The sequence below is a fragment of the Chiloscyllium plagiosum genome, unplaced genomic scaffold, assembly GCF_037043375.1.
Source record: "Chiloscyllium plagiosum isolate Xiang-an unplaced genomic scaffold, Cpla_swu_hap1 HiC_scaffold_9, whole genome shotgun sequence".
NCBI lineage: Eukaryota > Metazoa > Chordata > Chondrichthyes > Orectolobiformes > Hemiscylliidae > Chiloscyllium > Chiloscyllium plagiosum.
In genome coordinates, this window is record NW_028270147.1 from 6,004,606 (window position 1) to 6,020,549 (window position 15,944).

General features: G+C 42.1%; 1 protein-coding gene and 1 pseudogene across 1 annotated transcript in view; one reads left to right on the plus strand and one right to left on the minus strand.

Moving 5' to 3' along the window:
- Positions 1-15,944, plus strand: part of LOC122554110 (vitellogenin-like) — a 106,611-nt gene that overhangs the window by 11,572 nt on the left and 79,095 nt on the right. The window contains exons 5-9 of the mRNA XM_043698608.2: positions 1,349-1,510; positions 3,032-3,180; positions 5,062-5,212; positions 8,507-8,661; positions 11,649-11,820. Of these exons, the coding sequence (XP_043554543.2) occupies positions 1,349-1,510; positions 3,032-3,180; positions 5,062-5,212; positions 8,507-8,661; positions 11,649-11,820 (789 nt within the window). The remainder of the gene's footprint in view (positions 1-1,348; positions 1,511-3,031; positions 3,181-5,061; positions 5,213-8,506; positions 8,662-11,648; positions 11,821-15,944) is intronic.
- LOC148149079 (uncharacterized) lies at positions 6,133-6,830 on the minus strand (annotated as a pseudogene).

The window sequence follows — 15,944 nt, forward strand, 5'->3', positions numbered from 1 at the left end:
TATCCCTACCACTCATAATTTTGTAAAATTCTATCATCGTCCAAAATTCGAGTGAAAGCAAACCAGGTTTGTCCAATTTCTCCTCACCGCTAATACTCTCCAGACCCCAGGTAACATCCTGGTATGCAACCCAAAGCCTCCAAATTTGTCTGGTAATGTGGCCACCAGAACTGAACACAATGCTCCAAATGTGATTGAAATAAAGCCCTATACAACTGCAACGTTATTTGCCAATTTTATACTCCATGCCCTGAATAATTAAGACAAGCATGCCATGAGTCTTCTTGTCCAGCTTATCCACTTGTGTTGCTACTTTAAATGAACTCGGTACCTGTACACCTGGATCCCTCTTGTACGTTGATGCTAATGAGTTCTGTCATTTATTATAGATGTTCCTCCTGCATGAGATCCTCAAAAATCCATCACCTCACATTTGTTTGGATTTAACACCATCTGCCATTTCTCCACCCCAGTCTCTAGCCTATTGAAATCCTGCTGTATCATAAGACATAGGAGCAGAAATTAGGCCATTCAGCCCATCGAGTCTGCTCTGCCATTCAATCATGGTTGATCAGTTTCTGAACCACATTCTCCTGCTGGTAATTCCCCTCACTCTTGGTAGCTCCCCCATTCTTTGTGTCATCTGCAAACTTAGTAATCAGACCACTTACACTCTCTTCCAAATCATTGATATAAAGTACAGTCTCAGTCTGAAATAATCAACCTGAGACTATGACGTAGATTTCTTGAGGCAAGGGGAGACAATCTCTGTATCCAACCCATCAGCCTTTCCACATCCTTCTCCATTTCGATAGATCACATCTCATTCTTCTAAACTTCAGAGAATATAAACCCATTTTACTCAGTCCCTCTTTGAAGGGCATTTCTCTCACCGCAAGAACCATCCTAGTGAACCCTGCTGTGCCACCTGCAATCCATAACATTAAAAAACCCAAAGCTGTGCAGTTACCTGAGATGTGGTTCCAGCAAAGCCTTTTACAGTAGCAGCAAAACTTCCTTATTCTCGATCAGTCAGAGAATCTAGGGTTATAGGGAAAATGTGGCAAAGTGGAAGTGAGGACTGTTGGATCATCTGTGATCCTATTGAATCGAAGGGCTGAAAACTTACTTCTGTTCCTATTGCTTCAGGTCATCTGGTCTTATTCTTGCCCAGAAATGATAAACCATTTAACCTGGTGAATGAGACATGCTATCTGATTTGTTGTATGATTCAGAATGGAGAACTAGTCTGATCATTTCCAACTATTCGCATTTTAAGAGCTGATTTTTCCCAACTGGGTGCATTGCAATCTCCTTGAAATAAAGCCATTTCTTTTCCCATCTGCAGGCTGGGATTGAAGGTGTTTGTCTCACAAATTACATCATTCAGGAAAACAAGAAAGCTAACCGAATTACTGTCACCAAGTCCAAAGACTTGAATAACTGTAAGGAGAAAGTTATGATATTCACTGGTGCAGTCTATGCTGAACTCTGCCCTATCTGCCAACAGGTAAACTTCATCAATTCAGAACTTTCTTCTCTCCTCATAAAACCAACTGTTATCCCCAAACTCATAATAAAAGCAAGGGCTAGAGTTTGTATGTAAGTTAGCTCGCTGAGCTGGAAGGGTTGTTTTCAGAGGTTTCATCACCTTGACAGGCAACATAATCAGTGAGAGAGTCTGGTGAAGTGTACATACTACCAGCGCCCCACCGGACTCTCTCACTGATGATGTCACCTTGTCATGGTATGAAACCTCTGAAAACAACCCTTCCAGCTCAGCGAGCTAATGTCCATACTTAGCATCAACCTTAGCTAAAAATCTTCTCAAAAACGGCTAAAGTTTCTGTTTGACTGCATTCTGGAAACTGGGCATGAACGTGGCACAAAATTAGACTGGTCGGGTTAGTCTGCAATCTTTCATGAAAATTAACTTGCAAAATCTTCCATGAACCAACAAAATTTGTCCAAAAAATACTTGTTACCTGTAGGTTTGACTATCCCTGGTTGGCTGTTCCATATTCTCCCCTCCATGTAATTCCATCTAATTTTATTTTAATACTCATTCACAGGATGTAGGCATCACTGGCTAGGCCAGCATTTATTGCCCATCACTAAATGCCCAGAGGCCAGTTAAGAGTCAACCACGTTGCTGTGCGTCTGGAGTCACATGTAGGCTAGACCAGGTAAAGATGATAGGTTCCTTCCCTAAAGGCATTAGTGACCCAGATGATTTTTCACAACAATCGAAAATGGTTGGTGTTGGACTCTTAATTCTACATTTTTATTGAATTCAAGTTCCACCATCTACCGTGGCAAGATTCAAACCCATAACATTACATGGATTAACAGTCCAGCGATAATACAACTAGGCCATTGCCTCCCCTTGCGGACTTGTCCTAACTCTCACCAAGTCCTGATCACTATCTCCTTTCATAGGCAGTCCCTCAAGAGTGATGGTGACTTGCTCACTGTCCAGGTTGATTCTGGATTTGAGTTCTGAGATGGCTGTTAAGTCCAATGCATGATCTCAATGTCCATCCATGTTGGTGTTCACTATTCAAACCTGTATTCACAGGCCCACACTCAGTCTCAGTTAAGCACTGCCTTGATTTTAACTTCCGCATCATTATTCTCAAACCCTTCCATGGCCTAGTCCCAATCTTTTTCAATGTCCACCAACCATAACACCCTCTCAGATATCTGTGCTTTTCTAATTCTGATCACTTAAACATCTCCAGTCTTACTCACCTCACCATTGGTTACCATTCATTAACTCTGAAGGACATAGGCAGTGAAACATTATTGCTAAATCTCTCTGCCTCTACTATGCCATCCTACTTTAATATTATCTTCAAACATCCTTTCCGACGGAGTTTCAGGACATCAGTCCTAATATTACCTCACACCATTTCTGGGAAGCACTGTGTAGATGTTTAATTGCATCAAGACAACCACAAAATGCAAATTGTTGTTGATGCTCTGACTGGAGGTGCACAAAATGATAACGTTACATTGTTCCTATCTTCAGAGCAATAGGAATATACGTGCATCTGCTACTTTTACCCATACCCTAAAACCTACAGCAGCTGGTGCAATTCTTCAGGAAGCAAGGGTTCATGAAGTGCATCAATTTACACCATTCAATGAACATGATGGAGCTGCTGTCATGAAAGCAAGGTTAGTCTTTGGATATGAACCTATTGTAGCCATTGTACTAAAATCACATGGGATTCAGGGTGGGCTGGCTAGTTGGATACAAAACTAGCTTGGTCATAGAAGACAGAGTGTAGCTGTGGAAGGGTGTTTTTCAGAATGGAGACCGGTAACTGGTGGTGTTCCACAGGGATCAGTCTTAGGTCCTCTGTTGTTTGTAGTATATATAGATGATCTGGAAATTTATTAAAATGTGTAAGATTAGTAAATTTGCAGACGACACAAAGGCTGGAGGAGTTAATGATAGTGCCGATGATTTTGAAAGGATGCAACAGGATATAGATAGATTAGTGACTTGGGCACAGGAATGGCAGGATGGAGTTTAATCCAGACAATGCCAAGTGTTGCATTTTGGAGGATGAAATTTAGGTGTGAACTGTACTGTAAATCCCTGTTCACTATGGGTAATTTAGCATGGCTAATCCACCCAACCTGCACATCTTTAGACTGTGGGAGGAAACCCATGCAGACATGTGGAGAATGTGCAAATTCCACACATTAGCCCAAGGGTGGAATTGAACACAGAACCCTGGTGCTGTGAGACAGAAGTGCTAACCACTGATCCACCATGCTGCCCCAAAGCTTAAACCTAACTGGTTGACTCTGATGGGTCAGGGCCTTGCTCTGAGAAATGACCCAGAGAATGACCATCCTCTATTCTGTTGAGGCAGTGTGTGTTCATGTTCTTTCTCTCTGCCAAACACAGGGCTCTGTTTGTTAATATATGGAGCTTTCAGTACTCAAGAGTGTGCCAAATTGAGAGCCCAATGCCTGTCTTGTATTGGTTGGTCAGCATAATGGATAGCACACTCAGGATTATGCGGCAAAAAAGGAATTTCAGAATCACATCTAACATTGGGCACTGTGTTTTGGGTTTTGGAAGTTTGGACTTGTTGGGTGCAGTCAATACCTTGCTTCCTATGAACAGTAGAAGGAATATGCTTTTTGATATGATCTTCCAGTATTTGGGACATCACTGAAATTCATATGCTCCATTACTCATTTATACATAGGCAGACATTGTTTTAGCTTGACAGCAATATCCTGTTAATTTTAGTTTCTCATGATCTTTGTAATGAAATATGATTCCTTTTGTTTGAAATTCAATCTGATATAAATTGCCCTCAAAATTCAGATTCAGACAGCTCTGCAAAACCCTTGTTAGATTCCACTTGGAGCATTGTGAGCAGATCTGGGTACCACACCTTAGGAAGGATAGATTGGTCTTGGAGGGAGTACAACGTAGGTTTACAAGAATGATGCCTGGACTTCAGGGGTTTAAGTTATGAGGAGCAATTCTACAAATTAGGCCTGTTTTAGCCAGAGTTTAGAAGACTAAGGGGTAATCTGATTGAAGTCTTCATGATGTTAACAGGAAATGACAGGGTAGATAAAGATAACCTATTCCCACTGGTTGGGGAGACTAGATCGAGGGACATCGTCTGAGAATTAGGGCCAGACCGTTGAGGAGAGACGTTAGGAATCACGCCTACTCAGAAAGGGTGGGAGATTTTGGAACTCTCTTCTACAAACAGATGCCAAATCAGTTGTTAATTTAAAATCTGAGAAAGATACGTTTATGTTCAGCAAAGGTATTAAGGGATACGGGCCAAAGGCAGGTTTTTGGAGTGAGGCCACAGGTCAGCCATGATCTCATTGAATAGCAGAACAAGCTTGAGAGGCTGAATGGCCTACTCCTGCTCTTCTATTTCTTTCACTGGCTTTCTGCTAAATAAAAGGTTAGGGTGTTTGTCTTTCCAACATCTGATAATCGGATTCTGATTTTTACTTGTGTAAGAGTTGAATGTCTCCCCGGTCAATAACCTTTCTTCATCTTATCTACAGGCAACACCTCAGGCTGGTAAACATCAGGCCTGTGGTACTACATGAGCAGCAGGTTCAGTTTGTGAATCGAGGAACCTTGAAATATCGCTTTGATGAGAATATACTTGGCAAACCAATGAAATTAATGAAAGTCCACAATGTGGAAAAAGTGGTAAATGTCACAAAAAGATGATGTATTATTCCATCTGGTGCAGCTATAAACTTCCAAAAGAACATAGAACACTGAACACAGAATAGGGCAGCACAGGGACAGGCCCTTCGGCCCACTATATCTGACCATGATGTCATCCTAATCTAATCCCTTGCAAATGATCCATATCCCTGTATTCTCTGTCTGTTCACGTGTCTGTCTAAATACCTCTTAAATGTTGTGGAGATGCTGATGTTGGACTGAGGTGGACAAAGCCAGAAGTCACACAACACCAGGTCATAATCCGACAGGTTTATTTGATATCACAAGCTTTCAGATGAAGTGAGAGAGAAGAGCACAGAGCCACAGAGTTTATAGATCAAGGGCAGATCATACAGCTGGTGTGAAAGGAGTATTGAACCTACAGGTGAATAAGAGTGTTAGACAGTGTGAGTAAAGTTTCAATGGCTGAATAACAAGCAACCTATAATCTGAATAAATGAGGCAGAGAGATAATTACAAAAATTAAAAATAAGGTGGTGCTGGAGACAAGCTAAACAGCTGGAATAACATGGAATGCAAACAGAAGCTATTGGGAAAGCCCAGCAGGTCGGGCAGCATCTGTGAAGAAAAACCAGAGTTTGGGTCACCGGACCGGAAACATTAACTCTGACTCTTCCTCACAGATGCTGCAAGAGCTACAGAGCACTCCCAGAAAGCTCTGCCCCTGCTCCTGATAGGCAGCATCCACAGTTCTTTGTATTTCATTGGGATAACATGCTAGGTATACAAGTCACGTACCGGGGGTCTAACCAAAGTAATAAATAATCCAAAACTGTAGAAACTAACTAAAGTAAAGAGATCATAACAGGTTATCAAAGTCACGCTGTCAAAACAGGACAGTGAGGAAGATTTTACAGATACAGAACAGTGTGGTGAGGTCACATGTAGCGCGACATGAACCCAAGGTCACAGTTCAGGCCGTCGTCATGGGTATGGAAGTTGGCTGTCAGTTTCTGCTCGGCGAGTCTATGTTGTTGTGTATTTCGAATGCCACCTTGGAGGATGCTCACCTGAAGATCAGTGGCTGAATGTCCCTGACCGCTGAAGTGTTCCCTGACTGGGAGGGAACATTCCTGTCTGGTGATTGTTGTGCAATGTCCATTCATCTGTTGTTGTAGTGTCTGCTTGCTCCTGCCTCAGGGCATCCTTGCCTGCAGCGTATGAGATAGACAACATTGGCTGAGTCATATGATTATCTGCTGTGTACCTGGTGGGTGGTGTTCCCATGTGTGATGGTGGTGTCCATATCAATGATCTGATATGTCTTGCAGAAGTTGCCATGACAGGGTTGTGTGCTGTTGTGATCGCTGTTGTCCTGAAGGTTGGGCAGTTTGCTGCGAACGATGGTCTGTTTAAGGTTTGGCGGTTGTTGGAAGGTGAGATGTGGAGGCGGAGGGATGATCTCAATGAGATGCTCATCATTATCAATGACATGTTGAAGGCTGTGAAGAACACGGTGTAGTCTCTCCACTCTGGGGAAGTACTGGATGACGAAGGGTAATCTATTGATCGTATCCTGTGTCTGTCTTCTGAGGAGTTTATTGCAGTTTTCACTGTGGTACCTCGGAACTGGCATCCAATGAGTTGAGCATCATATCCTGTTCTTGTAAGGGCGCCTTTCAACACTTTCAGGTGTTGGTCAGGTTTTGGTCTGAACAGATCATGCATATGGGCTTGTCCGTAGGAGATGGCTGTTTTAATATGTTTTGGGTGGAAGCTGGAGAAGCTCAGCATCGTGAGGTTATCCATGGGTTTGTGGTAGAGTGAGGTACTGAGGTGTCCATCCTTGATGGAGATGTGTGTGTCCAAGAATGAGACTGATTTTGAAGAGTAGTCCATGGTCAATCTTTTGATCTCTCTGCCCATAAATTCTGTGTCTGTGTGCTTCCCTCTCACTTCACCTGACAAAGGGGCAGTGCTCCAAAAGCTTGTGATTTCAAATAAACTTGTTGGACTATAACTTGGTAGGGCATGACTTCTTAAATGTTACTATTGTAGCTGCTTCTGCCCCTCCTTGGCAGCATGAAGACAATAAGAACCTGATCAGGAGCTGGTTGTACTGCAGTTTTACCAATTTTCTTGAATCCATGCCGTCTTGTTCTCGATCCCTGAAAGTCCAATTATTCATTGCAGAAACACATCACTTATACATCTGTCTTGTTAAAGAATATCACCTCCCATTGCCTAAAGTGTGGAGAGTGTTCCATGATCACAAGATCTGCCATCCCTTTAGCACAGCAATGTGAACACTCTTGTATAAAGCAAGTACATCTTAATCAGATTCTCAGAATTGTTACTTTGCAGTTGGAGGCCCTTCAGCTCATCATTACCCAGTGTCAATCTCCCAGCCTTGCCCCATATCCTTACACACTATTGCTATCCAATTGTCCAATAACCTTTTGAATGTCTCAATTGACCTGCCTCCACTACAGTTCTGGCAGCATCAGGCAGTGAAGAGGTCAGCTTTTTGGATGTAACCCTTCTCCACCTCCTGATGCTGCCTGGCCTCCTGTGTTCTTCCAGTGTCCTGCCTGTCTACTTTGGATTCCAGCATCTGCAGGGTTTTTTTGTCTCCATAGAGTACTAGCTGTGGATTTTACACCCTAACTTCTCGCTGTGTGAAAGATTTTTATGCACATCAAAGTCACATCCCCTATTTTTTGCAAATCAATTTAAATCTATGCCATCTTGTCGTTGTTCCTTTAATGTGTGGGAAAATCTCAATCAGATGTCCTCTTAACCATTGTTTTTCCCCAGACAGAAAGGTTTCAATACATCTACCCTCATTAATAAATGTCCTCATCCGTGGAACCATTCTTTCTGCAGTACAGAGATTAAAATGGAACAGTGTTTAGTTTTGTTTGTTCATGGGACATGGGTGTCTCTGACTATTTCAGCATTTATTGCCCACCTTGTACTGCAATTGATTCCACCATAGCTTCATATAATTGTCGCAAGACTTCCTTGTTTTTATTCCAACGTACTTGTAATGAGGGCTGACATACAATTTGTATTCTTAATTGTTTTAATGACACTTACATATTAACTCTGTGATTCATGACACCCAACTCTCTCTGAATGCAAACATTTTCCAGTTCTTTCAAAACATATTCTGACTTTCCATTCGTCCAGCCAAAATGATAATGCCACACTCACATATTACTCTTACCTAATCACCAAATTATGTTGTATTGGCCTGTTTCTGAGATTTGAAATTGGAAGTAATTTGAAGTGACTCTCCTAATTTTGTAGATTCTCGACACCCTGACACACCTGGAACGGCACAATCAGGACAGAATCCATTTTGACACCCCTGCCAAATTTCTGCAACTTGTTCAATTACTCCGATCCACAACAGAAGAAACTATCGATACCTTGTGGAGAAAGTCACACAGCCTTGAGCTCAAGTGAGTAATTGACTCTTACATTGCTCATTTACTGGTTTATGCTGAAAAAGAAAACAACGTGTTGTTCTTCTTGTTGGTCAAATTCAGAATGATGTTAATTGTAATTACCGACCTTGATTCCTAATAACCTTACCAAATAAAAATGTAAGAATCTGAGTTTTGAAAATTTCAATTGACTACAAAACATTAAAGTCTAGTTAAGTCCACTGTTGTTTGCAAATGTTTTTATTTGAGGCTGAAGAGAAACTTCTTGGCTATTAGTTAGGTATTTTTTATCTGAGCAAATTTATACAGTATAGCCAACATGTCTAACACAGAGGGGTTACATGGGGATTTGGTATAAGAAGCTGTCAGACTGAGTATTTAATAAACTCTATCCACAGAATAACATACCTTGCTTCTCTGTCTGACTGACTGGTTTGGGTACAGATTAATACTCCATCCTCTTAGAATTAGAATTGGAATTAGCCTTTATTGTCACATATATTCAATGAGTACAGTGAGAAGTTTATACATCACCACTTACAGCATCACCTTAGGTGCAAAGGTCTCGAGGTACAGTTTCTTTAGTTGCAAGATCTTAGAAAATGGAGAAATAAAATGTCAAAGCTGCAGAAGTTAAAGTTCAGAGGAACAGGCTTCCAACCCAGACCACACTGGCACCTAGCCTCCTGTCTGCATGGGGCCCTGGCTCCAGACCTTGACGATCATGAGGCTGGGAGATCACTTCAGAACCCCACGCCAGGCCGGGAAGATACCATGCTGGGAGGATGCCCGAGGGCGCCACTACTCCTGGCCAGGAGGACGCTACGGGGGGTCTCTAAGTCAGGCCAGGAGGTTGTCAGTCAGAGGCCAGGATAGAAGATGGAAACAAAACACGAAGAGGATAGAAAAGAGAAGAAATGGAGAAAAAGAATGGGCAGAGTGGATGAGCTCCAGCGAGAGTGATCATCTTGGTCTTAAAGGAGAGAATTACAGTTTTCCATTGCCCTCTCAATGGACCAACTTATGTTCTTGACTCCCATAACAGAGTAAATCATTACAGACTCCAGCTGGAATATCAAAACTTTTATAATTTTAAATAGATTCAAGTGTACAGCCCTTAATCATCGATGACTGACGTATTACAAGCCTACACTGCACAACCTGTCAATATAATGTAAATATTCAATAATGTAGGAGTTGTAAATGGGAAAATATTAAATAATGGATCTCCCTTTCTGAAATTTTGTCTACAATAGAGGAATGTGAAATATTCATATGGTGATTCTTATCCAAAGGTCAGTTTTGAGATTTGGAGATGGCTCGTTTGATTTCCTTTTTAACACACAAAGTAAAAAATATAAATTAAGCTTACACATTGTTCTGAGCAGTGTTTGTACGATCATAGAGATCTACAGGAAAAGGCCTTTTGGGCCATCATAGCCACACTGTTCAAACACAACCCCCTAACTATTCTAATCCCATTTTTGAGCACTTTCCCCATATGCCTTGACATCACAAGTGCACAATTAAATACCTATCATGTGATGAGGGTTTCTGCCTCTCCCACCCTGACAGGCCAGGAGCTTCAGATTCCCACCACCCTCTGGATGAAAAGCCTTCTTCTCTAAACCTTCTGTCCCTTCCTTTAAATCTATACTGTTGATCATTGATCCCTCCTCTGAGGGTAAATGTTCCTTCCTGTCTATTCTGTCTATGCCCCTCATAATTTTCTCATCTCAATCATGTCCCCTCAGTCTCCTCAGCTGTAAGGAACACCCAGTCTGTCCAATCCCTTTTCATCGCTGAAACTCTCCAGCCCAGTCTACATCCTCGCTAGTCTCCTCTGTACCCTTTCCAGTGCTATCACATCTGCCCTAGAATCTGGATTCCAGAACTGCACACAATACTCTGGTTGGGCCTAACCAAGGCTTTATACAGTTCTAGCATCACCTCCCTGTTTTGAAACTTCATGCCTTGGTTAATAAAGGTAGATATCTTTGATAACCATTGTATCCACCTGCCCTGATACCTTAAGGAACCAGTAGACACATAAACACTCCAAGGTCCCTCAGATCCTCAGTATTTCTTCACGGTCCTACCACTCATAATGTATTCTTTTATCTTGTTTGTCCTGCCCAAGTACATTACCTAACATTTATCTGGATTGAATTCCATTTTCCACGGATCAGTCCATTTGACGAACCCATCTGTAATCCTGTATCCTGTAATCCAAAACTATCTTCCTCACTGTTCACCAGAGTACCAATTTTTGTTTCATCTGCAAACTCACTGATCGGTCCTCCTACATTCAAGTCTGCAAATATACCACAAACAGCAAGAGTTCCAACACTGTACAACTCCACTGGACACCAATTTCCAAGTGGGGAAAAGCACCCTCAACTGTAACCCTCTGCTTCCTTTATGATATGTTTTTGTGTTGATTGATGGTGTTTGTTAGCTTCTTAGTGTTTGCTTTGTTAGACAATTGTATTGAAAACATTTTTATTTAAAATGTGAAAGGTTATGATGTAACTTTTTAAATTCATTTGTGGGATGTGGGTGTCACTGGCTGGGCCCAGCATTTATTGCCTGTCCCTTGTTGCCCCTTGAGAAGGTGGGAGTGAGCTGCCTTCTTGAACCGCTGCAGTCTGTGTGCTGTGGGCTGACCCCCAATGCCCTGAGGGAGGGAATTCCAGGATTCTGACCCAGTGACACTGAAGAAACAAAACTAGAAGTTTAAACTTAGTTTAAAAAATTCCTGGTTTCCCCTTTTGACCGTAGCACTGTGACCTGATCACTTTGATCCTTGCAACCTTTGCAGCAACTTGGTTGCTCACCCATGACCAATTATCGAGGAGCATAACAACCGGAACAGGGCATTCAAACCTCTGTACCTGTTCCACTGTTGAAAATAAGATTGTGGCTGTTTTATATGTGAATATGGCAGGAAAATGTGGAATTAAACATATGAAAACAAGAAGACATTCTGTTCTGTTTTGTAGCACTCGGCGCTGGATTCTGTTTGCGCTTCCTGCTGTTGGTACACCTGCTGCACTGAACTTCCTCAAAACTAAAATTCAGAACTTGGACATCTCGACAGCTGACATAGTTCAGGCCTTGGTCCTTGCCATGCATCAAATCACAGCTGACCATCAAAGCCTATCAATAGTCAGAGTGAGTATGAACATATTCCACTCGCGGATACATAGAGTGGGGCAGTTCTGAAGGAAGCCATATGGCCCATTGTGCCTTTCTATCTCCTGGAAAGGGCTTTGTAATGAATTCCACTCCTCAATCTTTCCCCAGATATTTTCCCTTCAAAGATTTGTCTAATTCAGCATGGTTTAGTAAGGGGAGGTCGTGCCAGACAAACCTATTAGAATCCTTTGAAGAGGTAACAAGTAGGTTAGACCAGGGAAACCCACTGGATGTTATCTACCTAGACTTCCAAAAGGCCTTTGATAAGGTACCTCACGGGTGAGTAAGGTGAGGGCCCATGGTGTTCAAGGTGAGCTACTACCATGGATTGAGGATTGGCTGTCTGACCGAAGGCAGGAAGTTGGCATAAAAGGTTCTTTTTCAGAATGGCAGCAGGTGACAAGCAGTGTCCCACAGGGTTCAGTGTTGAGGCCCCAGCTATTCACTTTATATATTAATGATCTGGATGAAGGGACTGGAGGCATTCTGGCAAAGTTTGTTGATGATACGACGTTAGGCGGGCAGCAGGTAGTTCTGATGTGGTGGGGAGGCTGCAGAAAGATTTAGACAGTTTAGGAAATGGATGATGAAATTCAACGAGTGCAGATGTGAGATCTTGCACTTTGGAAAAAAGAATACAGGGTCGGACTATTTTCTAAATGGTGAGAAAATTCATAAAGCCAAAGTACAAAGGGATCTGGGAGTGCTAGTCCAGGGTTCTCTAATGGTTGACTTGCAGGTCGAGTCCATGGTTCAGAAAGCAAATGTAATGTTGTCATTTATCTCAAGAGGGTTGGAATGTAAAAGCAGTGATGTGCTACTGAGATATTATAAAGCTCCAGTTAGGCCCCATTTAGAATACTGTGTCCAATTTTGGGTTCCATGCCTCAGGAAGGACATACTTGCACTGACGCGTATCCAGCGGAGATTCACACAGATGATCCCTGGAATGGTAGGCCTAACATACGATGAACGGCTGAGGATCCTGGGATTGTATTCATTAGAGTTCAGAAGGTTAAGAGGAGATCTAATAGAAACTAATAAGACAATGCATGGCTTAGAAAGGGTGGATGCTGGGAATTTGTTTCTGTTAGGAGGGGAGACTTGGACCTGTGGGCACAGCCTTAGAATTAGAATTCAATTTAGAATGGAAATGAGGAGACATTTCTTCAGCCAGAGAGTGGTGGGCCTGTGGAATTAATTGCTTCGGAGTGCAGTGGAGGCCAGGACATTAAATGTCTTCAAGGCAGAGACTGATAAATTCTTGATCTCGCAAGGAATTAAGGGATACAGGGTGAGTGCAGGTAAGTGGCATTGAAATGCCCATCAGCCATGATTGAATGGCAGAGTAGACTCGATGGTCAGAATGGCCTTACTTCTACTCCTATGTCTTATAGTCTTATGGTCTAATGCCCTCCCTGAAAATTATGATTGTATCTGCCTCTCCCACTCTTTTGGAATCGTGTGTTCCAGATCCTCACAACTTGCTATGTAAAAATATCTCTGGATTTCTCCACCGATTCTTTTGATAATCGCCTCTGTCCCCTTCTTACTGACCCTTCTGCCAGTGGAAAATATTGCTTCTTATTGACTATCAAAAATCTTTATGATTTTGGACATCTTAATTAGCTATCCGAGTGATAGAAGTCCCTCATCCCTGGTACATTCTTGAATCTATTAGAAACTTGGCTAGCAGAGAAGCAGTTCTGATACTTTTATGAACGGGTTTTGTGAAGATTTGTAGCTCAGGTTGAGGTTCTGGATGTAGGTTTGCTCGCTGTGCTGGAAGGTTCATTTTCAGAAGTTTTGTCACCATAATAGGTAACATCATCAGGGAGCCTCCAGATGAAGTACTGGTGGTATGGCCCACTTTCTATTTAGGTGTTTAGGTTTCCTTGGGTTGGTGATGTTATTTCACGCAGTGATATCATTTCCTGTGGTGATGTCATTTCCAGTTCTTTTTCTCAGGTAGTGGTAAATGGGATCCAAGTCAATGTGTTTGTTGATAGAGTTCCTGTAGAAATACCATGCTTCGAGGAATTCTCGTGTGTGTCTCTGTTTGGCTTGTCCTAGGATGGATGTGTTGTCCCAGTCGAGATGGTGTCCTTCCTCATCTGTATGTAAGGATCCTAATGAGAGTGGGTCATGTCTTTTTGCGGCTAGTTGATGTTCATATATCCTGGTGGCTAGTTTTCTGCCTGTTTGTCCAATGTAGTGTTTGTTACAGTTCTTGCGTGATATTTTGTAAATGACATTAGTTTTGCTTGGTGTCTGTATAGGGTCTTTCAAGTCCATCAGCTGCTGTTTTAGTGTGTCTGTGGGTTTGTGGGCTACCATGTTGCTAAGAGGTCTGAGTAGTCTGGCAGTCATTTCTGAGATGTCATTGATGTAGGGGAGAGTGTCTAGGGTTTCAGCGTCAACAGGAAAATAACACATATGGACCAAATACTGAACTACAGAAGTAATCATCCCAACATCCACAAATGAAGCTGCATCAGAACATTATTTCAATGAGGCACCACACACTGCGGCACAGAGGAACTACGCAGAGTAGAGGAAAATCACCTATAAAATGTATTCAAAAAGAATGGGTACCCAATGAACACTGTCCGCCGATTTCTCAGAAACAAACTCAAATAAGCAGACAAAACTTGCCCAGAAACCCTAGCCACAAATGTCATTTACAAAATACCCACTCTCACTAGTATCCTTAGATAGAAAGCGGGGCTATGCCACCAGTGCTTCATCTGGAGGCTCCCTGGTGATGTTACCTAGTGTGGTGACGAAACATCTGAAAACGAACCTTCCAGCTCAGCAAGCAAACCTACATCCAGAACTATTATGAACCCAGCTGATATTATTTCTGGACAAGTCAGATCCCAGACTGAAACCTGACTTCATAGATCATAGCTTGTTTGATTTTTAATCAATGAGATAATTTCGCACTGAAACATAAGTACACAATGTTGCAGGTTTGATTTTAACAATAAAATTGAAGTTTCATATGCAAAACAAAACAAGATAAATAGAAAAAAAAACAAATTAGATTAAATTACTTACAGTGTGGAAACAGGCCCTTCAGCCCAACAAGTCCACACCGACCCACTGAAGCGCAACCCACCCAAACCCATTCCCCTACACCTAACACTACAGGCAATTTAGCATGGCCAATTCACCTAACCTGCACATTTTTGGACTGTGGGAAGAAACTGGAGCACCCAGAGGAAACCCACGCAGACATGGGGAGAATGTGTAAACTCCACACAGTTGGTCGCCTAAGGCAGGAATTGAACCCGGGTCTCTGGCACTGTGAGGTAGCAATGCTAACCACTGTGCCACCGTGCCGGCCATTTAGATATAGCACAAGTTTAAAGATTTTGAATCACATGGTAAAATACAGCTTCATATCTGTAGTAACCCTGTACAATAATCACTCATCACAGACAATAACCTCTCCATCACCTCTATAGATCGACAGAACTGTTCCTAACAATGCCTCATCTTGAAAGACTGATTGCCTCTTGCTTGAGTATCCTGACAACTGAGCTTAGAGTTTCTCAGCTTGAAGTAACCCCTTCAGAGTTTTAGCCAAACATTTTGGTCTGGAACTTGCCAAGTAATCCCATTTCACTGAGGTAACAAATTGCTTAACAGTTCTAAACTATCCTATTTCTTCAGGAATAACTGTTTTGTGCATTCACCTTCAACTTTCACAACACTGGAATGTTTCCTAAGACAAAAACAAATTGAGATTTCTTTAACTAAAAGCCTGATGGACCACCGTTTACTCTGATTGCTTGTTAAAAACTCTCCCAATGAAAACTAAACCCCATTACACTGCTAATCATTAAACCTTTTGTTTACTCAGACTGGATTCTACATGCCACTAGTTATACAGTCATAGAGTCAGAGAGTCCTACAGCACAGAAACAGGCCCTTTGGCCCAAACTTGTCCATGTCGACCAAAATGTCCATTCACACTAACCCACTTGGTCCATATCCTTCAAAACCTTTCCTATCCATGTATTTGTCTAATTGCCTTTTAAATGTTGTTAATGTATCCGCCTCAAACACCTCCACTGGTAGCTCATTCTACGTGC